This window comes from Canis lupus, chromosome 9, assembly GCF_003254725.2.
Source record: "Canis lupus dingo isolate Sandy chromosome 9, ASM325472v2, whole genome shotgun sequence".
Lineage (NCBI taxonomy): Eukaryota > Metazoa > Chordata > Mammalia > Carnivora > Canidae > Canis > Canis lupus.
The window spans coordinates 359,722-387,719 of NC_064251.1; the positions used below are offsets into that span (position 1 = coordinate 359,722).

A 27,998-nucleotide genomic window follows, 5' to 3' on the forward strand; every position below is an offset into this window, starting at 1 on the left:
GTGGGTGAACAGTGCAGACATGCGCAGGGAAATAACCCAGTCACAAAAGGAAGAATATTGCCTGATTCTATTTATACGAGGTTCCTGGAGCCGTCACATTCCTAGAAAGTAGAATGGCGGTTTCCAGGGGCTGGAGTGGCCGGTGGGGAGTTCGTGTAGAATGGGGACAAGGTTTCAGCTTGAGGAAGATGAAAACGCTCTGCAGAGGGATGGTGGTGTTGGTTGCACAACAGTGCAACTGTGCTTAATGCCACTGAGCTACACACTCAAACATGGGTAAAATGGTAAATTGTTATATATATTTTACCACAATTTAAAAATCAAAAGAAAATAAAACTGGGGCTGTGTTGCTGTACCGACCAGCTCCAATGTTGGGAGCTGTGGTCAGGGCCTCTGGTCCTCCCGGTTTCTCTGGGTCCTCCTTTCCTCAGTGCAGGAGGGATTACAAGCCCACCACCCAGGGTTGCCATGAGAAGGTCAGCACAGATGTCCTGGGGCTCTCACCACAGGCCTGGAGCACTCTACACCCCTGCCCCTAGCCCCAAGGACAGTGTGGGAAGATTCTCCTCCCCCTTCCCCGGGGTCACATGTGACCTGCCCTTACCACCTAATGCCACCGTGAGTCAAGACGTGTTCATGGGGACTGCTGGGGGCGACCTGTTTTCATCTCAAGGTGAGGAATGGCGATGTGCAATTCTGGAGACGTTTTTAGTGGTTACAGCTGGGAGAAGAGTGCCCTGGTATCTAACGGATAGGGGTCAGGGATGCTGCTCTGTCCAGCAACGCAGAACAACTACCACAAAGAACAATCCAGACCCCTGGGACCCCTGGGGCTGGTTCAAACATCCCACACTGGACCTCGAGACTGTCCGAGGGCCCTGGGAAAGGCTGACTGAGGGATTGGTGAGCACAAACCTCCCAGCCCTGGCTCTCAGCGGGCAGAGCTCCTCACCCCAGAGCTCATTCCTGCTCGGGGTAGGCCTGCCCCCCTCCCCACCATGATGCCTGCTGTGGACTGAATATGCTCCCAACCATATATTGAACCCCTAAATCCCAGTGTGATAATACCTGGAGATGTGGCCTTTGTAAGGTAATTAGAGCCCCGAGGTCGTCTGGTGGGGACCTTGATTATGCATATTCAGAGGACATTCTAAGAATGGACACAGGGCTGCCAAGGATATGGGATCTTCCCCATGGGGTGCTGCCAGAGGCTCTACTACAGGGCCCTTGTATTGGTCCAGAAGGGGCATGGATTCCCATCAGGGTGATCCCCGCAGGGAATTTGGGGATTGGATCTGAAAGCAAAGCGGTCCAATCTCAGTCCAGCGTCCATGACTCCCTAGATGCGGGGAGAAGTCTGAGGCCTGGAGGGTCCCCACCTTGCCTGTCCCTCAGCTCCCCCAGAAACACGCGCACAGGCTCACGTGCGCACACCCATGCACATGCAGGGCGCAGCGATGCACACACACGAACACGTGCACACGTGCACAGGCGCACGCACACACACGGGCACTCGCGCCCACGCGCTCGGGGACAAAGACGAGGCCCCGGGAAATCCTGGGGGACACCGCGGGCCCAGGCCCACGCGGGACAGGGACCCCGGACGCCAGACGACCTGGTTCTGGCCTCCCGGCTGCACGTCCGCCAACTGAACCGGCCCCGCCAAGTCTGCAGGTGGCAGCGCGTGGAGGGCGCGGCAGCCGGGAGGCCAGGCCCCGCCCCCGGCCCGCCCACTTCCGGACCTCATTGGCTGTGGCCGTCACAGCCGCGTCTCGCCCCGCCCCGCTTCGCCCCGGCCCCGCCCCCGGCCGCAGAGGCGGCGAAGACCAAAGCCTCCCGGGAGGGGCGGAGACGAGGGGAGATGGACGGGCAGCGCAGCCAATGAGCGTGCGCAGCCGCCCTAGCAACTGCGGCTGGCCAATGGCGGGGCGGGGCGGGGCGGGCGGGGCGGGGCTCCGTGCTGTCAGCGGCGGACCGCGGGGCCTCTGTGCCTCCCGCGGGCCGGGCATGGGCGCAGGCGGCGGCGGCCGCACGATGAACACCCTGGGCAGCCCGGTCCGCGCCTACGACTTCCTGCTCAAGTTCTTGCTGGTGGGCGACAGCGACGTGGGCAAAGGCGAGATCCTGGCGAGCCTGCAGGATGGCGCGGCCGAGTCCCCCTACGGCCACCCGGCGGGTGAGCGCGGGGCCGGGACCCGGGAGCAGAGCCCGGGGGGATCGCGGTGGGGGGGGGGGCGGGAGCTCGAGGTGGGGGGACCGGGAGCGCACGGGGGGTGGGAGGGAGGGGGGCCGGGAGCGCACGGGGGGGGCGAGGTGGGCCGGGAGCTCGCGGTGGGGGGGCCGGGAGCTCGCGGTGGGGGCGCCGGGAGCGCAGGGGGGGCGGGAGGGAGGGGTGCCGGGAGCGCACGGGGGCGGGCTGGGGTCCTGGCGGCGGGCTGGGAGGGGCTGGGCGGGGAGCCAGCGGGGGCCCAGAGAGCGCGCGGAGGGCCGGGGGGCGTGGAGCCGCCGAGCGCAAGGGGCCGGGGGAGCGCGCGGCGGGCGCGGGGAGCCGGGCACCGGGGGAGCGCGCCGAGGAGCTGGGGGCGCAGCGGCCGGGGGAGGCCCTCGCCCGGGGGCGCAGAGCCAGGCGGTGGAGCGCGCGAAGGGCCGGGATCCAGGCGCGCGAGGCTCTCGGCCCTGGGCCTGAGTCGGGCGCGCGCTCCGCAGGAGGCCGGGCTGCACCCCAGGTCCGCGCGTGGGGAGCGCGGCACGTCGGTCTACGGTCTCCCCAAGGTCCGCTTCCTCGCGCAGCCAGCGGCCGGGCAGGGCTCTGGGGTACCTCGGCCCCGGCGGAGGCGGGCGGACCACGCAGGTGGGCTTTGGGGAGGAGGTAGCGGGGCTGCTGCGTGCGCCCGGCTGGGAGGCCGCGAGCGCGTTTGGAGAGGATGCGTGGGGGTAACGGAGCGGGCGGGAGGGGACGGGGCCGAGGCTCCCAGGTGGAGGCTCTGCGCGTGGGAGGGATGGAAGCCGAGGGGAGAGGAAGCAAGAGAACTAACCAGCCTGGAGAGGCTCCTCCTCTGCAAACAGGATCCCGGAGGGCAAGAAACCCAAATGACCCTGGGGAATGCGGCCTGAGGGCGGGAAGGGAAGCACCACGGAAAGGGAAGGAGTGAGGGTTCAGGTGGAGGAGAAGCCACAGGGCTCAGGGAGGACAGGGGGTGGAGGATCCTCAAAGCTGGGGTCTGGGGGTCTGAGGGTCAGAGGCCCCAAGGCGGTGTGCGGCGTTAGGAGGGAGAGATGGCGAGGGGAGGCCAGTGAGGTGGGCATCCAGCTGGACCAGCGGGCAGGGGCCGAGTCAGGTCTTCACCCAGGCAGGCCGCTCTGACGGTGCGGGTGGCTGCAAAGGGCACCTGTCAGCCCTTGTGTCAGAGGCTCCAGGCGCACCTCCAACACAGGTCTTGCCCCCTCTGTCTCCTGGGCTTGCAGTCGGGGTCTCCAGGAGCAGAGGAGGGCGGCCCAGCAAGGGGTCTGTTGATGTTCAAGCCAGCAGGTGTGCTTCCTGCCCTGACCAGGGTAGAATTGAGGCAACGGTCCAGAGGAGGACGTCCTGGGTCCAGAGGACCTCAGCAGCAAATGAACTTGAGTTGAGGCAAGAGGGGCAGGGGTGCAGGGCAAAGTTTGCGGGGTGAGGGACGCGAAGGGAAACAGTGGTCAGCAGAGCTGGCAGAGAGGGGAGCCTGGGGCTTCTGAGCAGGGAGGAGAGGCTCAGGTGGAATGGCCTGGGGCGGGCCTGTGAGATTGGAGGTGTTGGGCCGGGGAGAAAGTTGGGAGGAGGTCGGGAAGGTTCCGGAGAACCGATGCCAAGAACCTGGACTATTCCTGAGGTTGAGGGTGTGAGAGTCAACCTTGGCGCTTGTGAAAATACAGATTCCGTCTCTAATTCCAGATCTGTGTCATCCAAGGTGGTGCCATCAGTGACATGTGATTTTTAAATTTAAAGTAGGGGGATCCCTGAGTGGCTCAGCGGTTTGGCACCTGCCTTTGGCCCAGGGCACGATCCTGGAGTCCCGGGATTGAGTCCCACGTCGGGCTCCCGGCATGGAGCCTGCTTCTCCCTCTGCCTGTGTCTCTGCCTCTCTCTCTCTCTCTCTCTCTCTCTCTCTGTGTGTGTCTATCATAAATAAATCTTAAAAAAAAAATAATAAAGTAGTTACAATGAAACACAAGTAAAGGTTCCTATGAATCGTGGGTCAAGTGCTCAACAGCAGCCCCTGGCCTGTGACCCTGTAGCAGGGCTCTGCTGGCAGGCGCCGCTCTGGGGCTCGGGCTCCAGGAGGGCAGCGGGTTGTGTCTGCAGTTTCCTCCGCAGGGCCTGGGGCTCAGTGGGTGCAGGAGCTCGTAGAGGTGAAGGAAGACACATCGGGCACATAGAGCACGGTGCTCCTAAAACTGCGTGGCTGGGGGCACGAGCCCTAGTGGGTGAGCGATGTGGGCCGGTGGGAGGAGTGTGGACAGAGTGGGTGTCCTGGTGGTTTGAACAGAGCTTGGGTGGCTCTGCTGCATTACCTTCTTTCTTGTTATTTGTAGACTGAGCGTTTGTAAAAGCAACGAATTAGCACTTTCCCCCAAAGGTCTTTCTTCCACCCCGAGGGAGGACTTAGGTTAAAAAAGACACTTTCCAGGGATTTTAAGAAGTTGAAATCTTTCCCAGTATTATTATTATTATTATTATTATTATTATTATTATTATTAGACACGTTCTACTTTGCATTCTGCTGGGGGCTTGGGGAGGGAGAGGGCGTTTGCAGCCCGTGCTTCCATCCCCCACCCGCCTGGCCCCGTGGCTCTCACTCCCGGATCCCAGGCCTACCTGCCCGCAGGCCCTCGGCATCAGGTATTTCCGGGCTTCAGCGCCACAGGAATCCTTTCCCCGCTGCGGGGTCTGGGACCTCTGCGTTTTGCTCTCCCTCTAATTAGCTACATTTCATTTCCAGCCATTTTCCAGGAAAGGGGCATATTTCCTGAGCGTTTTCATGTTTGAGGAGATCTGTCCCTTGTGTTGGTCCGTGGAGAGTATGCGGGTGGGGTCAGAGGGTGGAAGGTGTCCTCAGGCCGCCTTTCCCAGCCCTCAGCCCCAGGTGAGCCGCCGTGGCCAAGGTCAGCGTGTGTCAGCATGTCAGCTGCCGACGCTGCGTGTTGGACCTCTGGCACGCTGTGCACTCTCCGAATTTGCGGATTTCATATTTAACTTCAGGGAAGTTGACTTTGTGGCCCTAAAACACTGTTACATTGACTGGTGTTCGTGCTTCAGGTCTCTTAAGGCTGCTGAGCGGCCCCCACACAGATTTACTATCTGAGTGTCCCGGGCCTGGGGCTGTGTCCTTCCTGGAGGTGCCAGCGGTAAGTCTGCTTGCTTGCCCAGCTTCTAGAACCTTCCTGCACTCCCCGGCTCTGGGCCCCTTCCTGCTGCCGCAGCGGCAGTGTGTGCCCGTGCTGTACCATCCAACCTGCCTCGGTCTCCCTCCTCTGCTGTTAGGCGCCCTCGTGACAGTGCAGGATGACCTCCGTGGGTGACGGTCACTGGGTCAGCACACCTGGTTCCTCCTTGGCCATGTAGCCCCGGGGACCCGCGGGTTGTGAGGGTCACAGCATGGGTACCCCCCCGGGCGGTGAGGCCACCTGCTCCACCCGCTACCCTCCGGCTGGGTTTCAGTCGCATTCCACATGCCTCTGCTTCCCTCTGAGGCCCGGACCTTCTGCCTCTTCCTTCTGGATCTCTGTGGACATCTCAAGCCTTTCCTATTGGTTGGTAACTTTCACTTTAGTAAACTGTTTCTAGACGTTTCTAACTTTTCTTTTTTTATTAGTTTAGTGGTGCGGTCGTTTCGGTCTGCAGTTTTTTTTCCTTACTTGTACAATTTTCATTTAAATTTTTTGGGCAGCCCTGGTGGCTCAGTGTTTTAGCGCCACCTTCAGACCCGGGGCGTGACCCCAGGGTCCCGGGATCGAGTCCCATTTCGGGCTCCCCGCAGGGAGCCTGCTTCTCCCTCTGCCTGTGTCTCTCTGCCTCTCTCCCTGTGTCTCTCATGAATAAATAAATAAAATCTTTTAAAAAATTGTTTTTATTTAAATGATTAATTTCATTTAAAAATATCTTATTTTACCGGCTTACAGTTTCTGCTGCATTGTTCCACCGCATGAAGTAACCGGGGTGACTGTCCTTTGTTCCTTGGGTCCGTTTCCTTCTACGCTGGGCCCTCCGGGTCTGTCTTTCCTCTGAAGACCTGCTGCAGTGCGGTGGTACCCCCAGAGTAGCCGAGGCCCGAGCCCCTGCGCCGGGGCCCACAGGGTGGGTGCCCGGCCAGCGCCTTCTCCGGGTGGAGGTGCTGGGGGAGAGGCCTGCACGGCCCAGCCCCGTGGGGACAGTGAAGTCGCCGTGAGGTCGCGGCCCCGCGGGGCTGGTCTCGCGGGTGGGTGAGGCCCCCGGGCTCCAGCTGGCCCTGCTTCCAGGACCGTGTTGCCTTCCCTTCTCTGACTGCCGAGTCTCTACGTTGGGAGACGGAAGGAGCTGGAACAGACAGTAAATTCTACACCCTCTTTCCTCCCAGCCTTTTTCCCACGGAAACTGGGTGTTTTCTGACAACTTTCTCCCGCCGCTCCGCCAGCTTCCTTCTGCCAGCAGGAAAATCCCATCTTTCTGTCTCTGTTCGGTTCCTGCTAACAGCTAATAATACTGCTGCCCGCCCTTCCCTGGCCCAGAGAGGACAGGGATCATCCCGAGGTAGGTCACGGCGTTAGGCCCCGAGAGGGTGAATAACGGGCCCAGATTGCACAGCGTCGTGAGCACAGGCGGTGGCTGCTGAGGCTGGGCCCTGTGGTTCAGAAGCGGCCCAGAGAAGTGGCTTCTCTCCCGTGAGGACCGCCGCTGCTTTCACTTAGCGACCTCGTCACGGGGCCTTCGCCCTTCTCTTGGCCTTTGCCCAGGCTCTGCCCGGAGACGCACGCACGCAGGTGTGCAGACCTCACAGTGACTCTGCCGGTTTCCCTGGGCGGCCACTTCCAGATTCGAAACACGATTTATAAGGCCTTCACTTCCAAGTCTGAGGACACTCGAAGCCTCTATTCCTCGTCCTCTGCGGTGTGTGGCGCGCTCCTCAGGACAGGCCAGCTTCTGCCTCTGCCTCCTGTGGGCCACCCGCCGCACTGGCACGGCCTCCGCGTGGCTGCCCTTTGACGCCTGTTGCGATTGCCTCCGCGTGTCTGAAACTGTTGAAGCTGCATTGGGTCAGATTTGCTCCTTAGAAGCCATCATCCAGCCCCGCCTCCCCGCGAAATGTGGGGCCTCCTCCCTGCAGCGGGGACTGTGCTCGGACCAGGGTGACGCCGACCCCGGAGAACGGGGAGTGGCCCGGCAACGGCACCGCAGGGGCTGAGGGGTGACAGCCACGTGCTCCTGCCTTGGGCCTACTGCTCGCACCCGCGAACCCCTCGCCCAGCCCCTTGGGGCGAAGAGAAGCAGCGAGCTGTGTCGGAGGCCACGGAGCCCACCGTTTGCATCGCACGCTGTGCACTTACCACCCACTAAGAGATTTTTCTTTTCAGATTTTATTTATTTAGGGATCCCTGGGAGGCTCAGTGGTCGAGCGTCTGCCTTCAGCCCAGGGCATGACCCCGGGTCCCGGGATCGAGTCCCACATTGACCTCCCCACAGGGAGTCTGCTTCTCTGCCTGGGTCTCTGCCTCTCTCTCTCTCTCTCTCTCTCTCTCTCTGTTTCTCACAAAAATCTACGGAGCCAGAATCGTAAATATCTGTATTAAATTTGAGTGGACCCCAATCCAGAAGGCCGAAAGGTGTAACCCTAACGAGGAAAAGAAAGTGGTGAATATGGAGAACGTTGAATTCACCTCCAGGCTAAGAAATTTGTTTGGAAGTAAAATCTGTTTCTTCAGGTCTAGAGTGAAGCGCGTGGTCCGGAAGGTGGACCATTGCCGTGTGGGTCTAAGTAGCGTCGTGCTGGCCTGACGTCCAGGAGACGCAAAGCCAGAGCCCCCAGGGCTGAGATCCGCCCCGAGAGCTTGGGCGTCTGCGCCGGGCCCTGAGCGCCTGTGCGGGGCCGGGCTGGACGCCTGTGCATCTCCCGGGGCCACCGCTGCTAGCGACCACAGGCGGGGGCCTGACGGCGGAGGGTGCTTATCCCCTCCCGAGGCCAGGCCTCTGACATCACTGCGTGGGCAGCCCCCCGCCCCAAGGCTGCAGGGGAGAATAGAATCCCTCCTGGAACCTTCGGCGGCTGCTGCTTGCCTGCCGCCCTGCCCTTTGAATGAGGGAGGGAAGGCCTTGCAAGGGACCTCCGTGTCCTGCTACGCGCGCCCCACCTCGGCCCTCCCCTGGCAGGTGAGCCAGAGGGCTGGGGCCTGCCGGGAGCTGGCACAGGGACTCCCTCCTTCCTTCCCACGCTGACCTGGCTTCGGCACACGTGGCCCAAAGGATGTGCCCGTGGGTGTGGAGAGCCTGGGGGCAACCAGGGCCTGCTGCAGTGCCCAGCGCTCCCCTGGGCTGTGAGGACCCGGCCGCATGAGCCTGGGAGGTGGCTCTGGGCCCTGGGCGCTCTGCTCGGCAGACCCACTGGCCTCCGCCAGCCTCCGCCCCGACAGGGGCCCCTGCCGCTGCCCACGCAGACGCCTTCGGTGGGCTTTCCAGGGCAGCCCGTGTGCTTGTGCCTGGTCGTCTGCGGTGCTGACTGCCCAGCACCTCCCTGGCGGGTGCCTCACCCCCTCTCTCTATCCATGGTGACAAACAGGCGCCCCTCGCCCTCTGATGCTTAGTGCCTGGGACCACAGTGACTGACCATGAAGTAAGGCCCCGCGTCTTCCCCACAAGCGGGGAAGGGGAGTGCGGGGTGGTTCATCCTAAACCATCCTCAGGAGCTCAGGCAGGTGAGCGGGTTTACTGTCCGCCTTTGGGCCACTCACTCAGCGGGCATGGCCATGCCCAGGGACGAGGGCATCTTCCCCCAGGTGTCATGTCACCCCAGCTTCTGCAACTCCAGAGGTCGGGGCTCCTTCTGAAGACACGTGCAGCCCCCGTGTGCGGGAACAGGCCAGGACACAGCACTGCCGGCTGACCAAGCGGCCCTACTGCCCCGGACAGGAGGCGTTGGGGCCCTAGGCGCACACTGCCCCCCGGGCCGGGAGGGCAGCCCCTGGCTGACCTGGGCTTTCTGCAAACGGGCCAATACCGTCAAGAACCGGGCACTTTAACATCAAAGATGCTGCTGCCCTCATTTCTTTCCTGGATGATGGTGAAGACTTCCCGGCGGTGCAAAGTAGGGAGGGAACAGGGAGGATGGCCCGGCAGGGCCGGCCCGCCACGCCCCATTGGTGGTCTGAGTGCAGGTCCCCCGGGACCCCAAGCTGAGGGGCGGCCCCGAGCCACAGTGAGGGCAGCCCTGTGAATTGGACGTGTTGCGACTCTGGAGACAGAGGCTGTTTCCTAGCCACACCCGAGGAAAGGTTCAGAGGCGTTCTTGGCTACTCCGGGTGTCGCTGGTGGTGGGGCGCGCGGGGTGCCGGGCCCCATGCTGTGAGAATCCGGGGCTCCCGATGCAGCTAGCCAGCGCCGAGCATCAGGCGCCCGGGGCCACAGTAGCGTGACTAGCGTCTGACCCCGGCTGGGCACGCGGGAAAACCTAGCTCCCGAGTGGGGAGCGAGTAGCTCCGGGCCGCGAGGGGTGGGAGCTGTGTGGACGAGTGACCGGAGGCCCCGGACCGTCCCTCTTCCGGGAACAGCTGAAGCCACCTCTTTGTTGTGTCAAAGAGGAAAACGAGGAAGGAGAAACATTCAGGGAACATTCTTCCCCAAGGAGATCTGCGGAGAGATGACGGCCCTTCGCTCCAGTCTCTGCCGCTGCATGAACACAATGATCGCACCTCGAGTCCCCGACTAGAATGTGACTTGCTCTCAGAGCCATCCGGGAGCTCGGGCCCGCCCCGCGCCCTCCCCGCCCTCGGCTTCCCCTCCAGAGGGTCCCTTGGACCCTGAAAGCCAAGCGCGGCCAGCTCAGGGAAGGACACGTGAGCATTTGTCTTCTTTGAGGCGAGGGTCACATCATATAATTGTATTTTTATTTATTTTCAGTGTTTCAAGATTTTTAAGTGACATCTACGACCAAAGCGGGGCTCAAACTCACGACCCCGAGATCAAGGGTTGGCCGCTCCTCTGGCTGAGCCAGGCCGGGCCCCAAAGGGAACGACCTTAAAGTGAGCGAGCAAGTGGCACTTGGCTCGCCCACAGCCTGGCGCAGCAGCCCCTGCCCCAGAGCGCGTGCCCCCCCCCAGGGAAGCCCCCTCCCCGCCTCCAGCAGGCCCTGCTCTGCTTTCTGATGTTTTCATTCAGCATCAGACACATGTCTCCAGAGTCAGCTACTCAAAGATGAACATGTTTGTAAGTGATATTTAACCAATATTTACACCAGAAGAGAATTCTGCTACGTGACGGCACACATTTAACGCCTGCTTGCTCACTAAAATAGAAATAAGCAGGTGGTGCATGAGCTGAACTAAATTATTTATTCATCATGCGGAGCTAAAAGTGGAGTGAATGGCTTGGCATTTGACGCTTCCTTTTTGTTTTTTTTTTTAAAGAAGGCTAAAATTATATCTCTCCTCTGCGTTATTCTGACTCACTCAATGAGCGTTCCAACAGGCTTTGTTCTAGAAGGTTTTGCGTGTTTTTATTTCATTCTGATGGACACAGTTTTCAGGGAATCCGTGGAGTGCGGCGAACATGAGTCCTGATCCCCTCTGTGACACTGCCGATGTCCAGGTGTGGAGGCAGCCACAGGTCGGGGAGGGGGAGCTAGAAGTAGGAGGAGAGCGAACACGTAAGTCAGAGAGAACAGGACCCAGGGCAGGGATGAAAGGGAAAGGTCCAGGACACGAGCTTGTGGGGGCAGGAGACTCTGGCCACGGAGGGGGGTCGGCGGCGGAGACCCGGGCCTTCGGGAAGGGTGAAGCTTTGGCTGAGGTGAGGCCGCTGCTGGGGTAGGCGCGCAGGCTGTAATGTAGCCGTGGCACGTGCGCTCTAGCAGGTGGTAGGGGAAACTGAGGCACGGGGGAGCACCAGCAAACCGCTGCCTGTCAGAACTGGGATTTGATCCCTGGCCCCACTGAGCTCCTCCATGTGGGGCCTTCGCAGCTGGGAACCTACGTGGCCCAGCGGCCGTGGCCGGTCTCCACTCCCACCTTCCCCATCGGGAGAAACCAAGGCACACATTGCACGGGGAAGCAGCGCTTTCTCAAGCTTTATCTCCCACCCCGCTTGCACCACCCACCCCCTCCCCAAGTCTCCACTCTGGGAGGTGCTGCCTGTGGGGCGCAGCGTGCAGCCTGGCAGAGAGACCTGGAGAAGGTGGGGACTCGTGGCTCCAGAGGAAACCACTAGGTCGGTGTTCCTGGGGTCAGGGGCGGGGGTCAGGGGTGAGGGTGAGCCTAGCGGAGGGGCAGGTTATTCAGCAGGGCCATTCTGATGGGAGCTGGCACCTGAGTCACTGAGTTCAGGGTCAGTCACATGGGCTAATGTGGAGCTGGGTTCCCTTTTAAGTTCTTGTTCACTACTAGTGAAAGTCTGAGACACGGGTCAGCATACGTTGTTCTGGGAAGATGTTAACCCATTATCTTTTATAGCTTTTTCCAGGATTTGTATGTCAGACATTTTCTGTTCCTCTCTCCACTCACTGTGCTTTGTGGGTTTTCTATCGGACTGGACATTTTTGGTGCAAACAAAAAGTCAGCTCCACAAGACAGTGTGGTCCTGGCACAAAAACAGACACCCCGATCGATGGAACAGAGCAGAGAACCCAGACAAGGACCCTCAACTCTACAGTCAACTCATCTTCGACAAAGCAGGAAAGAATATCCACTGGAAAAAAGACAGTCTCTGCAACAGATGGTGTTGGGAAAATTGGATAATCATATGCAGGAGAACAAAACTAGCCACTTTCTTACACCAGACACAAAAACAAATTCAAAATGATAATTAAAGACCTAAATGTGAGGCAGGAAACCATCCAAATCCTAGAGGAGAACACAGGCAGCCGCCTCTCTGACCAAGGCCACAACAACTTGCTAGATGCGTCTCCAGGGGCAAGGGAAGCAAAAGCAAACATGAACTATTAGGACTTCATCAAAATAAAAAGCTTCTGCACAGTGAAGGAAATAATCAACAAAACTAAAAGATACCCTACAGAATGGGAGAAGATATTTGCAACATATTGGATAAAGGACTAGTATCCAGAATCTATAAAGAATTCATCAAAATTAATACCCAAAAAATAAATAATCCAGTTAAAAATGAATGGGCAGAAAACATGAACAGATACTTCTCCAAAGAAATGTCCATACAAACGGCCAACGGACACTTGAAAAACTGTTCAGCGTCACTCGGCATCGGGGAAATACAAATCAAAACCACAACAAGATCCCACCTCACAGCAGTCAGAATGACAAAAATGAACAAGTCAGGAAACCACAGATGTTGGCAAGGATGCGGAGAAGGGGGAGCCCTCTTGCCCTGTTGGTGGGAAGGTGAACTGGTGCAGCCACTCTGGAAAAGAGAGTGGAGGGTCCAAGAAGTTAAAAATAGGGCTACCCTACGACCCAGCAATTGCACTACTGGGGATTTATCCCAAAAGATACAAAAAAAGTTATTTGAAGGGGCACACGCACCCCAATGTTTATAGCAGCATTATCAACAATAGCTAAATTATGGAAAGAGCCCAGATGTTCATCCACAGATGAATGGATAAAGAAGATTGGTGTGTATACAATGGAGTATTACTCAGCCATCAAAAGAATGAAATCTTGTCATTTGCAACAACATGGATGGAACTGAAGGGTATTATGCTGACTGAGTAAGCCAGTCAGAGAAAGACAAATTCCTATGATCTCACTCATGTGGAATTTAAGAAACAAAACAGATAAACATCAGGGAAGGGAAGGAAAAATGAAAAAAAGATAAAAACAGAGAGATAGAGGCAAACCATAAGAGATTCTTAACTATAGAGAACAAACGGAGGGTGGCTGGAGGGGGGGGGGTAGGAGGATGGGGTCACTGGGTGGAGTCACTTGTGGAATCACTAAATTCTATTTCTGAAACCAATACTACACTATATGTACTAACTTGAATTAAAAAAAAAAGTCAGCTCCAAGCAGTCTAAGCGAAGAGGATTTTATGGCCTGGCCTGCCCGGTAGTTGAAGGGCAGGCCTCCTTTGAGGCTAGGCTGGGTCCTGGTGCCTGAGCCTTTCAGGATGCTCTACTGCTCTCTCCCTATCTGTGTTATCTTACTTCCCAGCTCATCTTCCACCTGGTGAGCCCTGAACTGTATGATTGCTGCAAGATATGACGCCAAAGTGGAGAAAGTGGTGAAAGCCGGTCCCTCTTTGGTGTTCTAGGGTCACTGGTTTTTATATATCGTCTATCATTGAGAGTTGTTGTCTGCAGAAGGCAGTCCGGTAGGAGCTGTGCAGCCATGGCCAGAAGCAGAACCTCAAAAGGGAGGAATCCAAAAACAATAAAGATCTTGGAAATTGATTTGTTTTCTTTTTCTTTTATTTATTTATGATAGTCACACAGAGAGAGAGAGAGAGAGAGGCAGAGACATAGGCAGAGGGAGAAGCAGGCTCCATGCACCGGGAGCCCGACGTGGGATTCGATCCCGGGTCTCCAGGATCGCGCCCTGGACCAAAGGCAGGCGCTAAACCGCTGCACCACCCAGGGATCCCGATCTTGGAAATTGAAAATGTGATGGAAGAAATAAAAATTTCAGAGGAAGGATAAAAGAGAACATTGAGACCATTTTCCAGAATGTTGAAAAAAAGAGAGAGAAGCAAAATAAGAGACACTAAGAAAATCGTGGAGTAGTTTCAGGAGGCCCAACATCTTATTAACAAAACCCCAGCGGGACACCTGGGTGGCTCAGTGGTTAAGCATCTACCTTCAGCTCAGGATGTGATCCTGGAGACTGGGGATCGAGTCCCACATTGGGCTCCCTGCATGGAGCCTGCTTCTTCCTCTCCCTGTGTCTCTGCCTCTGTGTGTGTGTGTGTCTCTCATGAATAAGTAAAATCTTTAAAAAAAAAAAGAAAACTGGAAGAACTTTTAGGGATGCATTAGTGCTAAATGCAGAGAAAACTAAGCAAGTAAACAAAAAGGCAATTTATAATTCTAGTAAAAACAAAAAGTTGTATGTGAAGGACATATGAACACAGGATACCACATGGTCCAGCCACAGATACTGTTTACTTGGTCATATTGATGTAAAATTGGATATTGATCTAGCTAAAATGCAAATAACTATACTGTGTGTGTGTGTGTATAAGGGAGAGAGAAGTATGTGGAGTAAGTCAATGAAAGAGACCTACATCTTCACCTTCCACCGTGGGAATTGGATTAACGCCTAAACTGAAAAGTCAGGAAGTAGGAATACAAGTATGTTGTTTGCAAATTTGGAGATACATAGCAGAAGAAATACAGAAAAGTGGTGGACTGTGGACCAGGACCTGTCGTTTTCCATGTTAAGTCTCTGACACTTGATCTCATGTGCATCTATGACGGCTGTAACCAAAAACCAAGCACAGGGGGATCCCGGGGTGGCTCGGTGGTTTAGGGCCGCCTTCGGCCCAGGGCGTGATCCTGGAGTCCCGTGTCGGGCTCCCTGCAGGGAGCCTGCTTCTCCCTCTGCCTGTGTCTCTGCCTCTCTCGGTGTCTCTCAGGAATAAATAAATAAAATATTTTTAAAAAGCACAGTTTTAAAAACACAAGGGTGCTTGGGACGGCCTGGCTGGCTCGGTTGGTGGTGCATGCAACTCTTGATCTAAGGGTGGTGAGTTCAAGCTCATGTTGGGTGGAGAGATTACTTAACATAAAACAAAACAAAATGGGGAAAAAAGCCTAACCCTTTAAAATTCTTTTAAATTTATGAAAACTTATTTTTTTTTATTGTGGACCTAAAAAATCAGTACATGAGGACGTTTTGTGAGTCAAAGGAGCCAACCCAATCCAAACAGTGGGTGCACCTCCCAGGTCAAAGACGGAGCGGCTCTGCAGCCCGTGAGCACCGAGAGCCCCCCGCCAAGGCCCGGCTCCGTGGGCGCCTGCTCGCTGCTGCACGCGGGGGCACGGCCATGGGCGTTCCGGGGCAGGAAGGAAACGTTTCCGAAATTAACTCTGAAGTCGGTCTCCGGGTGGGTTTTTGACTGCTTCTACACGTTCGATGGGCGCGTCCCGCGTGTGTATCATGCGGCTGTACCCTCTCTTTAGCACATGGTCTGCTTGATGCCTGCATGTGCGCAGACCCTATTACAGGCGAGCGCTTCGTGCTCGCTTATGTGTGTGTTGCACGTCCATCACGTGTGCGCAGCGCTGACACTGCGAAAGCCAGACGGCGGGCATTGGTGGTTGCCCCTTGGATGCCTCGGTGGGACCTTGAGGGGCTGTGAAGAGCCCTTGGGGTCGCTCCAAAGGGTCATCTCTTGGAGCCTGAAGCTGCCGGCCTGGGATGTCCGCGGTCCGCCCTGACTCTGGGCACTGTCCCCTCAGGATGCAAAGCCAGCCCCGTGTCACCTTCCACCATGCACACCCAGGGATGCGCTCAGCTTTTGTTATTTTTAAAAATATTTTATTTATTTATTCCTGAGAGACACAGAGAGAGGCAGAGACCCAGGCAGAGGGAGAAGCAGGCTCCCTATGGGGAGCCCAACGTGGGACTCGATCCCGGGACCCCGGGGTCTCGCCCTGGGCCGGAGGCAGACCCTCAATGGCTGAGCCCCCCACCCCGTGTCCCGCGCTCAGCCTACTTGAAAGACAGGACGGTTCGTGGATGTGCTATTCTTTCTCGGGGCTTTGTGGGGGCACCAAAGCCTCAGCATGGCCATCTGTCCAGGATCTCGCCCTGGGCCAGGCATTTCTGTTTAGAAGTAAAACACATGCTCCTTGAAGAAACTTGGCAACAGGGAAAGATTGGGGTAAACAAACATAAACACACGCCAGAAACTTCCGGGTGGACGTGGGCTGCTCCTCGGTGTTGCCCGCCTCCCGCCCCCCCCCGCCCCCCCCCGCATGCACACGCACAAATACACACAGGGTTACTCTTTACACAGTTGCAGTAACTCTTCGTATCTCATTTCCCACACGACAAGTTTCATTTCACATCCTTAGTGTGATAACCTGGGGACGCGATCTGGGTTTAGCCTGGGAGTGCAGCTTAGGGGAGCAGCCCCAGGATGGGAGGTGGGGTCACGGAGGCCAGGGGCGAGTCAGCCCTCCCCCCCTCCCCCCCTCCCCCCAGACCAATCGGTTCTGAACCACAGTCCCCGACCCGGTCCCCTGGCTGTGCTGCGCATGAATCGGGCAGCAGGTCGGGCCGCGAGGGACCAGAAGGCCAGAGGCCCCACAGAGGGGGGGGGGGCGGGGCCGATCCAGCCCAGGAGACCCAAGCAGGGTCCGGTCTGTCCACCTCGAAAACTGTGACTGTGCCGGGTGGGAAGTCCTTTCTGTCCCCCAGGAGGGTTCTCTTCTCCAGTGCGTGGGCTTGAGAGTGACCTCGAGGCCAGCTGCACTAAGCTGCCCCGCCCCCCCACAGGCATCGACTACAAGACCACCACCATCCTGCTGGACGGCCGGAGGGTGAAGCTGCAGCTCTGGTGAGTCGAGGCCCCCGGTCCCGGCAGACCCAGGGCCTCCCCGGTACCAGGAGGGTCCACGCTTGTGACGGGGACAGACCTCCGCAGATGTGGGAGGTTGGGAGCAAGTCGCCCTCGCCCAGGTCTGGACGGGCCTCTATCTCCGCCCCCTGCCCCCCACCCCCACCCTGCAGCCCTGGCTCTGAGGTCTGGGTCACACCCGGCCTCTGCTCCTCCAGCTCCGGGTTGGGGGGAGAATCAGGCTTTCCTGCTTTGACCGACCACTGGGTTGGCCGCCCCCCCGCAACCTGCCTGATGACTGTCCCCATGTTACCCCTGCCCCTGGGCCACCTGCATGGCTTTCTGTGCCTGGACAGGCCCAAGCCCCATGAGCTGGACGCCCCTCTGCTGCCATCCGCAGGTGCCCCTGCCGGGGGGGGGTCAGCACCCGGCCCCTTCCCGCTGCCCAGCACCCCAGGATGTTCGGGGTTGTGGGTACAGCCCTCCCTGGTGTCCTCTGGGCTTCCCGCTGCCGTGGGTCCACAAGGTCCAGGCCCTCTCCTCTTGTCACCCGACCCCTGCCTGCTGTGCCCGCCACCCGCCATCCCCGTCCAGGCCTGAGGCCTGCGGGGCCAGGGCTTCTCTCTCCCAGGAGACCATCGGGCCCCACTCTCAGCCCGTCCCTCCCGCACGCCGCCCCAAAGCACCTGCTAGACCTTCCTGTGACTCCCTGTCTCGTGTGAGCGGCGTGTCCTAGCAGGGCCCACCCTCTCAGTCAATGGCGGCATGTGCGCCTCCTCGGCTGCTCTGGCCCCCCGGTTTGCCCTCATGTGCAAGAGCCCCGGTCTCCCTGCAAAGCCAGTGGTTGGCGTCCCAGGCCTGCCTCCTTGCCCTCGACGGCTCCTCACCCGCAGAAATCCTCCGGCGCGGGCCCTGCAGAACCCTGGGCCCGGCCCCCCCCCTCTCAGCTCCTCGAGGACTCAGAAGGCAGGCCCGGGTCACCACTGCCCGGGGCTGGGGGGCGGGGGAGCCGTTCATACTGAGGATGTGCCTGGAGCTGCAGCCCACCCTCGTCCCCGCGTCCCCGTGCAGCACGTTTGCTCGGCTCCGGGGCAGCCGTGATTTCCTCTCACTGGCCTCCACTGTCTTTTGCAGGGACACCTCTGGGCAGGGAAGATTTTGTACCATATTCCGCTCCTACTCCCGGGGCGCACAGGTAACACCCCCAAGCCGGGAGGTCAGCCTCACCGAGTAATGACCCCGCGCGGCTCTCTAGTGGGCGCCTGGAGGGCAGGGTGGCACTGGCCTGGGGACTGGTGCAAGGTCTGCAAGAGGCCCTTCTTCAGCCCAGAGGCGCGCGGTGGTGCCTGCGTGTGCCTGTGGCCGTGCGTGTGCCCGTGTGCACGCTCAGGGGAGCGCTCCGTCCAGAGAGTGGCCCTGCAGTCCCCCACATGCCGCGTCCCTAGAGCGGCTGCTGGACGTGGGGGATGCGGTGCCCGTGCCCACCTCACCTGGACATTTGGGGGTTCATTGACGAGCTCCTGAAATACCACCAGGAATGACAATTTAGCTGCTCTACTTGGTAGATAAGTAAGAATAATAGGTTTTCTGTTAAAATAAGTAAACTGGTAGTTGAGCTGGGTGTGAGCCCGTGACCGAGTCGCCTGCGGCCTGGCCGGCGCGGCCCCGAGCTGTGCCCGCCTGTCCTGCAGGTGAGCCCGGTGCCTCTACCCGCAGGGCGTGATCCTGGTCTATGACATCGCCAACCGCTGGTCCTTTGACGGCATCGACCGGTGGATCAAGGAGATCGATGAGGTAGGACCCGGTGTGGCAGGCGCCGTCCGCGTGGGCACGTGGGGGGCGGGCACGTGGCCCAGACATGAGGCTCCAGCAGCATGCAGACAGTCACCTCCCAGAACAGCATGGGCCCTCATGTGGGGACTCACCCGGCCCGCAGTGTGGACGCTCCCAGGGCCGCCGGACAGCCATGGTGGACGCGGAGGGGTCAGAACCGCCTCGTGGCACGGCTGTCCCGTCACCTGCCCAAACACATTGCCAGAAACAACAGGAATTTATTGTCTCGCAGTTTGGAGGCCAGAAGTCCAAAATCCAGCGTCGGCAGGGCCGGCTCCCTCCCAAGGCCCCAGGGGAGGGTCCTTCCCGCCCCCTGCAGCCTCTGCCGGCACGCGGTGTGCGCCCCGTGAGTCCCGTGTCCCCTCCTCCCCTGACAAGGACACCAATGACTGGCTTTAGGGCCCACCCCCCGACCTTGTCTTCACTAAGCACGTCTGCAAAACCCTGCCTCCGTAGGACACGGTCCGCGGTTCTGGGTGGGCACGAGTCCAGGACGGTGCATTTGCCTGTGCGCCCAGCGGTGCCAGCCAGCACCAGATCTGGCACAGGTAACACGCTTGCCTCTCTCTCACCCCGCAGCATGCCCCCGGGGTCCCTAAAATCCTGGTGGGGAACCGGCTGCACCTGGCCTTCAAGCGGCAGGTCCCCACGGAGCAGGCCCAGGCCTACGCGGAGCGCCTGGGCGTCACGTTCTTCGAGGTCAGCCCCCTGTGCAACTTCAACATCACGGAGTCGTTCACGGAGCTGGCCAGGACCGTGCTGCTGCGGCACGGGATGGACCGGCTCTGGAGGCCCAGCAAGGGTAGGCACCTCCTCCCGCCCCGGGCCGCCTCCCACCGCGTCCACCCTCGGAGTAAATGCGTTTAATCTGAGAGAAATCACTAGAACGTTTCTGTCAGAAAGTTCACGAGAGACATTTCTGTGTGGGCGCAGAGGCGGAGGTGCGTGTGCACAGGTGTTGGGCAGGCGCCCTGCGCCCACGGTTCTGGGAAGAGCACCGCGTCGGGAATGACTCACTTTAACTCATTTTGTTTGCAAAGAGCTTGAGAGACAGAAGAGCATCGAGCGCTGTTGGCAGTCTCTAACCTGAGGCTGGAAACTGCTCAGAGCCTTGGTGTCAATCCACCCAAACGCCTGTGCCGACCCCGTCCACCTTGCGGGGACCCCGCTGGGACAGCCGCCGTGGATTTCCGCCACGGATTTCCTCTGACGCCCCTGTCAGCAGGCGGCTGTCACAGGAAGGAAAGACAATCTAGTCGTAGAGTGGGGCAGCACAGGGTTGAGGGAGCAAAATCCGATTCTTTTAATCAGGGATTCTCGGCCGCAGCCCTGCCTCCAGCTTGGACGGGAGGTTTCCTAGGGTGTCAGTATGTGCACCCCGCCTCCAGCTGTGGATGGACACCCAGTGTCCCGCAGAGTCAAAACCACCCCCAGCTGAGAGCCACGGTGCCGAGAGAGCTCCTGCTGGGCCCCCCGGGCCTGACCTTCGGGGCTAGGAGGTGGCGGCTGTGCCAGGAGGCCCCCCATCCCCATCCTGGGGGGCCTGACCCACGAGGAATGGTGGAGACGAGAGCCAAGCATTGGCTTCCGAGGCGTGCTCTCGAGCCCGCCCCTGTACAGCTGGTCACACGTGGGAGGGCGGTCACCCCTGACACCCTTGGTTTCTCACCCCACGCCGCGGTCGGGCAAGTCCTGGGGGAGGACCTCAGCGGCCGCCGTCTCCCCTCCGGGTCTGCCCACCTTGGGGCCTGGAGGGAAGGCAGCCGGGTCTCCAGGCCCGGCTGCCCGGTGGCCGTGTCCTGAGGGCCGGGAGCGGGCGCGGTGGGCGGAGAGCCCGGCCCAGGGCGTGCGGCAGGGAGGCGGTGAGGTGGCGGGTCCACCCTGGTGTCGCTCTGTGTCAGGCACGTGAACTAAACTCGGTTTCCTTTCCTTCCCCAAGTGCTGAGCCTGCAGGACCTGTGCTGCCGAGCGGTGGTGTCCTGCACACCTGTGCACCTGGTAGACAAGCTCCCGCTGCCCATGGCCCTGAGGGGCCATCTCAAATCCTTCTCCATGGCCAGCGGCCTCAACGCCAGGATGATGCACGGCCGCTCCTACTCCCTCACCGCCAGCTCCACGCACAAGAGGAGCGGCCTCCGCAAGGTGAAGGCTGCCCGGCCGCCGCAGAGCCCGCCCAAGCGCTGCCCCAGGAACAGCTGTAAGGTCTCCTAAAGCAGGAGCACGGACGGGCCTCCAGGAGAGGCTGGGCAGTCCCGTGAGGGACAGGGACAAGGACAGGGTGGCGGGAGCCCGCTCCAGGGCCGGAAACACACCTGCCGATCGCTCCTGCGACCCAGCCGCTCTGAGCGCTGAGGACACAGCTTGACTCCGATGCTTCTCCGTGGACAAGCACGAAGCTCTCGTTTGACACGCGTGTTTGTCCGGGGGCTTGGCTCTTGATGACACCAGCGTGGCCTCCCTCATAGACCTGCTTTGGAGGTGCAGCGGCTCACGCAGTGACTGTGAGGTGCAGCAACTCTGGAAAGCAGCGGGAGAGAGAGATGACCCTCGACCCCACGACCTCACGAGGGCCCTTTGTGAACCTGCAGTTCACACCCACGTGCTCGTTGACGGGCAAGGCGGGAGTCAGAGATCACACTCGGCCGTTCCATCCAGCTCGGGTCTGACACGGATTTGATACAGTTTTTGCTATGTTATTTACCATGTTTGGGGATCAATAAGTGATTTATATGCATATTTTTCTGTAAATCTACATTTTTTTGTACAAGACGTTCCATAGGTTATGAAGGTAAGGGAAGAAAATGCCAAAGATATCTCTAGTTGCGTCGAGCAGCCACACGTAGTCACAATGCATCCAGATCGGCAAGGAAACTACTGTTTGGGCCGTTTCGGTAAGGAATGCAGTGCGCCCTGTTATTGAAGAAAATGTTTCTCGACAATAAAATGCGTACCTGTTTCTTGGTAGGGCTGTCGGCTGGTCCTTTCTGATTCTGATCATATTATTGATCACCCGGGCAGGGTCTCAGCTTCCTGGGGGTACCTGCCTGACATCTCCCTGCAGCAGCGGGAGGTTATTACAGGGAATCAAAAAAAAAAAAAAAAAAGAAAAGAAAGAAAAACTATCAATGAGAAGATGCCCAGGTGTTCTCAGTTTCTATACACAATATACAGATTTTTAGATATTTAAGGGGCCTGAGAATTGGAAGCAACAGCTCTATCTGGAGATGGGCAGGTGAGGCCCAGAGAGGAGAAATGAGCCCGGCCAGTGCTGGTCACTGCTGAGGGCCTAGGGCCAGGCTCCAGGCCACTCCTTAAGATGACTGGTAATGTTCTAGAAGGAATATCCTATAGTTCCCCAAGCCCCTGTGACCTGCGGCTCTTCCGGTGTTTCTGGAGCACACTGGTCCCCAGGGGGACACTAGAAGCTGGCTGAGCCAGTGAGGAGACTCCAGGGCTCTGCCCACACCTGGATCTCAGGCTCCTGCCCCCGGGCATAAGGGTACATTTCCACCATGCTCGGCACTCCCAGGGTGGGGCACTTTGTAATCGTGGCCCCAGGATGGGCCAGGATGGCCTGGGATGGCCCGGGATGGGCCGGGATGGCCCACGATGGCCCACGATGGGCCAGGATGGCCCCAAGATGGCCCACGATGGGCCAGGATGGCCCCAAGATGGCCCAGGATGGCCCCGGGATGGCCTGAGCATGGCCCGGGATGGCCCCCAGGATGGTCCTGGGATGGCCCCAGGATGGGCCGGGATGGCCCCAAGATGGCCCAGGATGGCCCAGGATGGCCCCGCGATGGTCAGGGATGGCCCTAGGATGGCCCTGGGATGGCCTGGGATGGCCCCAGGATAGCCCTGAGGATGGCCCCGAGGATGGCCCCGGGATGGCCCCGGGATGGCCCCAGGATAGCCCTTGAGGATGGCCCCGGGATGGCCCCAGGATGGCCCCAGGATGGCCCTGGGATGGCCTGGGATGGCCCCAGGATAGCCCTGAGGATGGCCTGAGGATGGCCTGAGGATGGCCCTGGGATGGCCCTGAGAATGGCCCCGGGATGGCCTGAGGATGGCCCCGGGATGGCCCCAAGGATGGCCCCGGGATGGCTCCAAGGATGGCCCCAGGAAGGCCCTGGGATGGTCCAGGATGGCCCAGAGGATGGCCCCAGGATGGTCCCGGGATGGCCCCGAGGATGGCCCCAGGATGGTCCCGGGAGGTCTGGGATGGCCCAGAGGATGGCCCCGGGATGGCCTGAGGATGGCCCTGGGATGGCCCAGGATGGGCCAGGATGGCCCCAAGGATGGCCCCAGGATGGCCCCGGGATGGCCTGAGGATGGCCCGGGATGGGCCAGGATGGCCCCAAGATGGCCCAGGATGGCCCTGGGATGGCCCGAGGATGCTCCTGCAAGTCATACTTCACAGTATAAAGTGCTCTTAGCAAGTGGAAGGTATGGAAGTAAAGCGTGCATGTTTTGGTGGTGAATGTACTACAATATGTAAAGTGAACCCTGGAAAAACTGCCCCCCACACTGTTTCTTCCCTGGCCCACCCCGCTGGCAAACCCACCCAGAGTGGAATCAGGAATATCTGATTGTGCCCCAGATGTTTGTAATTCTCTTCTTAAGCATCTAGATTCAAAACATCATGGACAAGTGCATCTTCCGTCGCCCTGTGAAGGTCACGGCCCCACGCAGCAGCCTCCGGGACAGAGAACTCACGTCGGTGAGGGGCTGCGCAAGCGGACCCTGACCCGGGAGAAAGGGTCACGTGAGGCTCCGTGGCATCGGCCTGCCCAGGAGCGGCAGGTGGAGCAGCTGCCCTCTCTGGAGAGCCTCCTCATCGAGGCAAGTGCTGGGGGGCAAGGGAGGTGGTCCAGCCGCAGGGGATCCCCACGGACAGACGGACGGACAGACACAGGAGGGCCCAGCCAGGAGGGCTGGCGCCCGGCCGGGGGTGTGCTCGCTGCCCTGAGCTACCAGAGGCTGTTGGCCAGACGGAGGGACATGGTGGGGACGGCGGCACACGGCTGCCAGGGACGGGCCCGCGGTGGCACCGGGGCGGCTGGAGCGGGGGCTGAGCCGCGTCCTAGGCAGGGCTCGCCATCCTCGCCCCCGACCCGCGGCGGGGTCTGCTGGGTCTGCTCGGCGCTCCCGCTCTGCTGGGCCACTGAGGTCGCGGCCGCTTTCTCTCATCTCTGGGTCCTCTCACCCTTTCTTCCCACCGGAGCCCGCCGCTGAGCCGAGCCTGCGAGGCCGGCTTCCCACCGTGCTCCTCGCTGCGGCTCCCTCCCGCCCCATCCTGGCCTGAGTGTCTGGGGCAGGAGGGGGAAGGCGGTAAGGGAGCCGAGCCCGGGAGCGGGGCGCCCCCAGCTCCCCAGACCCCGGGCGATTGTGAGCCGCCTGTGGACGAGCGCGTGTTTGGAAGGTGGGAGAACGGGCCCAGGTCAAGGCGGCATCGGCGCAGGACGGGCCGACCCGGGCACTGCCCGCTTCCCGGCCCCACGGGCTCTCCCCTCCGGGGCCGCGGTCAGGTGCGGGCGTGGGCCCGAGTGCCAGCCTCTCGGGCAGGCTTCCCGCTCCGACTCTGTGGGGAGCGCCTCACGGGGCCACCGCGTGCTCTGCGGGCTTGATGCCGCCCCGAAATTGGGCCACTGCTTCACACTCCGCTTCCGAAATGGGGATGATGCGTGGCGGCTTTTTGGGAGGCTCTCTATCCATTTTACTCATGAAATAAATCACGTGAAGCCGCCTTAGAACCTTGCCTCCAAAGCCGTCTGCACACTGCATGTCTCCCACGGCTGCTCTGCTGGGGCACCTGTGCTGCCCGACAGCCAGGCCTGGTTCCTTCTGGAAGCTCCTGGAGACAGTTCGGGGCTGCTCCAGCTCCCTGGCTCCTGGCTGTCCCCAATCTCTGCCTCTGCGGTGACTGTGACACTCCTTAAAATGTCGTTACCTTCAGGGCCCACCTGGACAATCCAGGACAGTCTCTTCTGCCCCGGAAGGAGCCACATATACAGGGTACAGGGGTGGGGATGCGGACATCGTCATCACTCAGCTGACCACGTGTGCCCCCGGCTGTGGCCGATCCGGGTCTTGCCCCCAGGAGTACCGCCATCCCCGATTCTGTGTACACCACACCCTTTGCCCTCTTTCTGCGACCATCCCCGTGCATACCTGCCCCCGAACAGCCGTGCTCCGTTTGCCGTTTTGAGCTTCGTGTAAACCGCTTCACACCAGAGGTGTGCTTCTGCAACCTGGGTCTGATGCTCAACGTTGTTTGGAGACTCATCACCCGGACACAAGTGGCTCAGTCGGTCCCATTCGTGCCTCTGCACCACCTTGCTTCCCCACAGGCGGCTTTGCGCAGCATTTCCACCCATTTTGGAAAACCCTTAATAACCCATCATAGCCCCAGACACCTCGCAGAGTACCCGCCCCCCCACCATGGAGACCCTCCTCGGCTCACGGGGACACACAGGGTATCCTGAGGCTCCGTGAAGCATTTCTGTGGCCTATGTTGTTAAAACATTAGATGTCATTTTCCTCCTAGAGATAGAGAGCTGGGCTTTGGGAAGCAACACAACACTTCCCTATGTCCTCCATCTCCGTCCAGCCCCGGTGTGCGTCCCAGAGGTAAGAATGTTCCCCTGCCCCATTAGGAGAGGGAATCAGTGAGGAGCCTGGCCCTCATTTCCAGCCACTGCTCCCATCTTTGGCCTGAAGGCTTGTGAGCTACCAGTGGGCCATGCTGGTGTCCTGGGGTTGCCTCAAGCAGATGGCTCAACAAGGGACACCCATGTCCCCACAGCCTGGGGGCCCCAAGGGGAACCCCCTCCAGCTCCTGGGGGCGACGGCCGTGCTCAGCATGTGCTGGCTGTGGCTGCACGGCAGCAGCGTCAGCCTTCCCCTCAGGTGGCCATCCCCTCTATCATCTCGCCTTTTCTTCTCCACCAAGGACAACACTCGTCATGGACTTCAGGCTGCCCTAAATCCAGGGTGATCTCATCTTGGGATCCTTAATTACACCTGCAAAGAATCTCCAAACAGGGTCACAGTTACAGGTTCTGGGCGGGAGTATGTCTGGGGGCCACCACTCAACCTATTCCAGAGGGAGGTACAGCTTTGAGTGCCCGGTTAAGTCACAGAGGCTGCGGTGAGGGGCACGGCCACCAGCCCCCTCCCCAGCCGCCTGCTGCCGGTCACAGAAAGACACGGAGGGAGGTGTGGACCGCAGGGGGCCCCAGACCAAGGGAAGGGCAGGGTCTCTGCGAGTGCCTGCCTGGAGCAGCCACAGCCAGCTGGGCGGCCTCTGGCAGCAGGGTTGAGTCTGGGGCTGCGGGCCGAGCGAGGTGAGACCCTGCCCGGGGCCCTAATGACAGGCCCCCCTCCCGGGGAATGAGGCACTGACTGCCCGGGCCGAGGGTCCCCTGCTCCCTGCACGCCCACAGGGTCCCTTGAGGGGGGTCCGTGCTCCGGGAGGGGCTGTGGCCGCAGGGGCTCGGGCCCGCGGGGTTTCTGTAGGGGCCTCCATCTTCCACCTACTTCCACTTCCCCCGCGTCTCTATCTTTGTGTACGTTTTACTGCTGTTGATCGCAAAACCGTATAATGTATTGTTATCGTTATTTTTAAAGTTTTGTTTATTTATCCATAAGAGACCCAGAGAGAGAGACAGAGGCAGAGACACAGGCAGGGGGAGGAGCAGGCTCCACGCAGGGAGCCCGACGCGATGCGGGACTCGATCCCGGGACCTGGGATCACGCCCTGGGCTGCAGGCGGCGCTGAACCGCTGAGCCACCAGGGCTGCCCTGTATTGTTATTATTTTCACTGTTTTCAACCAATAAGAAGTCTCTTACACTTAATTTATATGGTTCCCGGGGAGGAGCCTCTCCCTGTGTTTGGGGCTCTGGGCCCGGCTGCTCGCGAGGGGCGCGGTGGGGCGCGGGCGCCGCTGGGGGCCGCACCGCCGTCCCGCGTGGGCTGCCCTCGGGACCCCCCGCCCCAGGCCCCGCCCCTCCGCGCAGGCCCCGCCCCCGCCGCGGCCCCGCCCCGCGCACGTGACATTCTCGGCGCTCCCCCGCCGCCCTGGCCGGGCCCGGGTGGATGCGCTCGGCGCTCCGCGGCTTCCTGGCTGCGCGCGCACGCACGTCCGCCCCTCGCTTCCGGCGCGGCGGCCTCCGCCGGACAGACGGGACCGGGCGCCCGGCCTCCCCGAGGGCATGCGGCGCTGAGGGGCGGCGGACCCTCCGCGGCGGCGCCATGAACCTCCTGCCGTGTAACCCGCACGGCAACGGGCTGCTCTACGCCGGCTTCAACCAGGACCACGGTGAGGGCGCCCCTGCGCGCGCCCGAGCCCCGACCCGGGCTCTTCCGGAGCCTCAGCCCCCGCCCGGCCCGGCCCGGCCGCTCCCTCGGTGCCCCCCGACCCCGGCCGGGCCCGCCCCCGCCCCCGCCCCTGACCCGGACGCCCCCGCCCCCGGCCGGCCCCTCCCCCGACGCCCCCCGGCCCGACCCGGCCGCACCCCGGACGCCCCCCGACCCCGGCCGGCCCCTTCCCCGACGCCCCCCGACCCGACCCGAGTCCTCCCCGACCCCGGCCGGGCCCGCCCCCGACGCCCCGGACCCCGACCCGAGTCCTCCCCCGACCCGACCCGGACGCCCCCGACCGGCCCCTCCCCCGACGCCCCCCGACCCGGCCCGGCCGCTCCTCGGACTCCCGGCCGCCCCCCGCCCCGCCCCCCGGCGCCGCCCCCACTCCGGGCGGGCCCGCGCTCCTTCCGGGAGCCGCACCCTCCGGGGCAGCCCGGCCCGAGGCTCGCCCCCCGCCGCGTGTACCGGGTCGGCCGGGAGGCTCCGCTCTCGGGGGCTCGGCTCCACCGCGTCGGAGACGGCCCGAGGCGGCCCGGCCGCTGTAGCCCCCGGCGCTGGCGGCGTCCTGAGCGGCCCCGAGCCCCGCCAGCGTTTCTTCTCTTGCTCCGTGAAGTCAGCGGCGCCAAGGGCCGCCCCGTTGAGGGCTCCTCCGGGAAGGGCTTGCAGCCGCCGGGGTCCCCGGGTGATGTAAGCGGAAGGCCCGCGGGGGGCGGCGGCGGCTCGGGAGCTTCACGGCGTTTGCGGAGCTGACGGTGAACGGCGTCGCGGGCTGCCTGCGGGGGCGGCCAAACCTGCCTCCGGGCGCTGATCGCGGGGCCCCGCCGGGCTGGGGGCCTGGGGAGGTGACGGGCGGGGCGGGGCGGGGCGGGGCGGGGCGGACCACGTCGGCAGTTCTGGCGGGGCCGGGCCGCCGGGACCGTGGGGACACGTACTTACCAGGGCAGTAGGAGTTGGGGCCAGATGTTGGCCGTCGGGCGGTGACGTGGCTGAACGTGTTGGGGTCTGGCATGCAGAGGAGGGCCTGGCAATAAGAGATCCCTTTAAGGAATTAACGGCGGCGTAACAAATCCTTAAAAAGTAGGTGTGCAGGGCGCAGGGGGCCCAGTCGGTGAAGTGTC

General features: G+C 60.8%; 2 protein-coding genes and 1 long non-coding RNA gene across 16 annotated transcripts in view; 2 read left to right on the forward strand and 1 right to left on the reverse strand.

Moving 5' to 3' along the window:
• The first annotated feature begins 1,953 nt into the window (after positions 1–1,953).
• On the forward strand, positions 1,954–21,478 carry RAB40B (RAB40B, member RAS oncogene family). 2 transcript variants are annotated; one of them, XM_025468434.3, is made up of 6 exons: positions 1,954–2,176; positions 16,621–16,681; positions 17,816–17,876; positions 18,398–18,475; positions 19,094–19,316; positions 20,454–21,478. In XM_025468434.3, the coding sequence occupies exons 1-6, from the start codon at positions 2,008–2,010 to the stop codon at positions 20,723–20,725; spliced, it is 864 nt and encodes a 287-aa protein (XP_025324219.1). In that variant the 5' UTR covers positions 1,954–2,007; the 3' UTR covers positions 20,726–21,478. The 2 variants fall into 2 exon arrangements, with proteins under 2 accessions (XP_025324219.1, XP_048969773.1); XM_049113816.1 differs by lacking the exon at positions 1,954–2,176 and adding an exon at positions 15,707–15,850.
• Positions 10,687–27,982, reverse strand: LOC112672983 (uncharacterized). Of its 3 annotated transcripts, none has more exons than XR_004819055.2 (5): positions 27,817–27,982; positions 21,466–21,569; positions 20,827–21,031; positions 18,607–18,699; positions 10,687–10,837 (listed from the first exon to the last, which is right to left on the reverse strand). It is a non-coding gene; the product is annotated as an uncharacterized LOC112672983 (long non-coding RNA). The 3 variants fall into 3 exon arrangements; XR_004819056.2 differs by lacking the exon at positions 27,817–27,982 and adding an exon at positions 27,346–27,477; XR_004819054.2 differs by lacking the exon at positions 27,817–27,982 and adding an exon at positions 24,686–26,495.
• The window catches only part of WDR45B (WD repeat domain 45B), a 41,388-nt gene continuing 40,033 nt past the window's right edge, over positions 26,644–27,998 (forward strand). For 3 of the 11 annotated variants that reach the window (XM_049113811.1, XM_049113812.1, XM_049113810.1), the window contains exon 1: positions 26,644–26,836. In XM_049113811.1, coding sequence (XP_048969768.1) covers positions 26,770–26,836 — 67 coding nt within the window. In that variant the 5' untranslated portion in view covers positions 26,644–26,769. Of the gene's footprint in view, positions 26,837–27,426; positions 27,568–27,998 lie in introns of those variants that run through there. The other 8 variants (XM_049113809.1, XM_025468426.3, XM_049113813.1 and 5 more) reach the window with 6 other exon arrangements.

Coding starts and splice junctions, on each gene's coding strand:
- RAB40B (XM_025468434.3), top strand. CDS start 2,008: ATGGGCGCAGGCGGCGGCGGCCGCACGATGAACACCCTGGGCAGCCCG. Junction 2,177..16,620: donor CCCCTACGGCCACCCGGCGG/GTGAGCGCGGGG, acceptor GCCCCCCCACAG/GCATCGACTACAAGACCACC. Junction 19,317..20,453: donor GCTCTGGAGGCCCAGCAAGG/GTAGGCACCTCC, acceptor TCCTTCCCCAAG/TGCTGAGCCTGCAGGACCTG.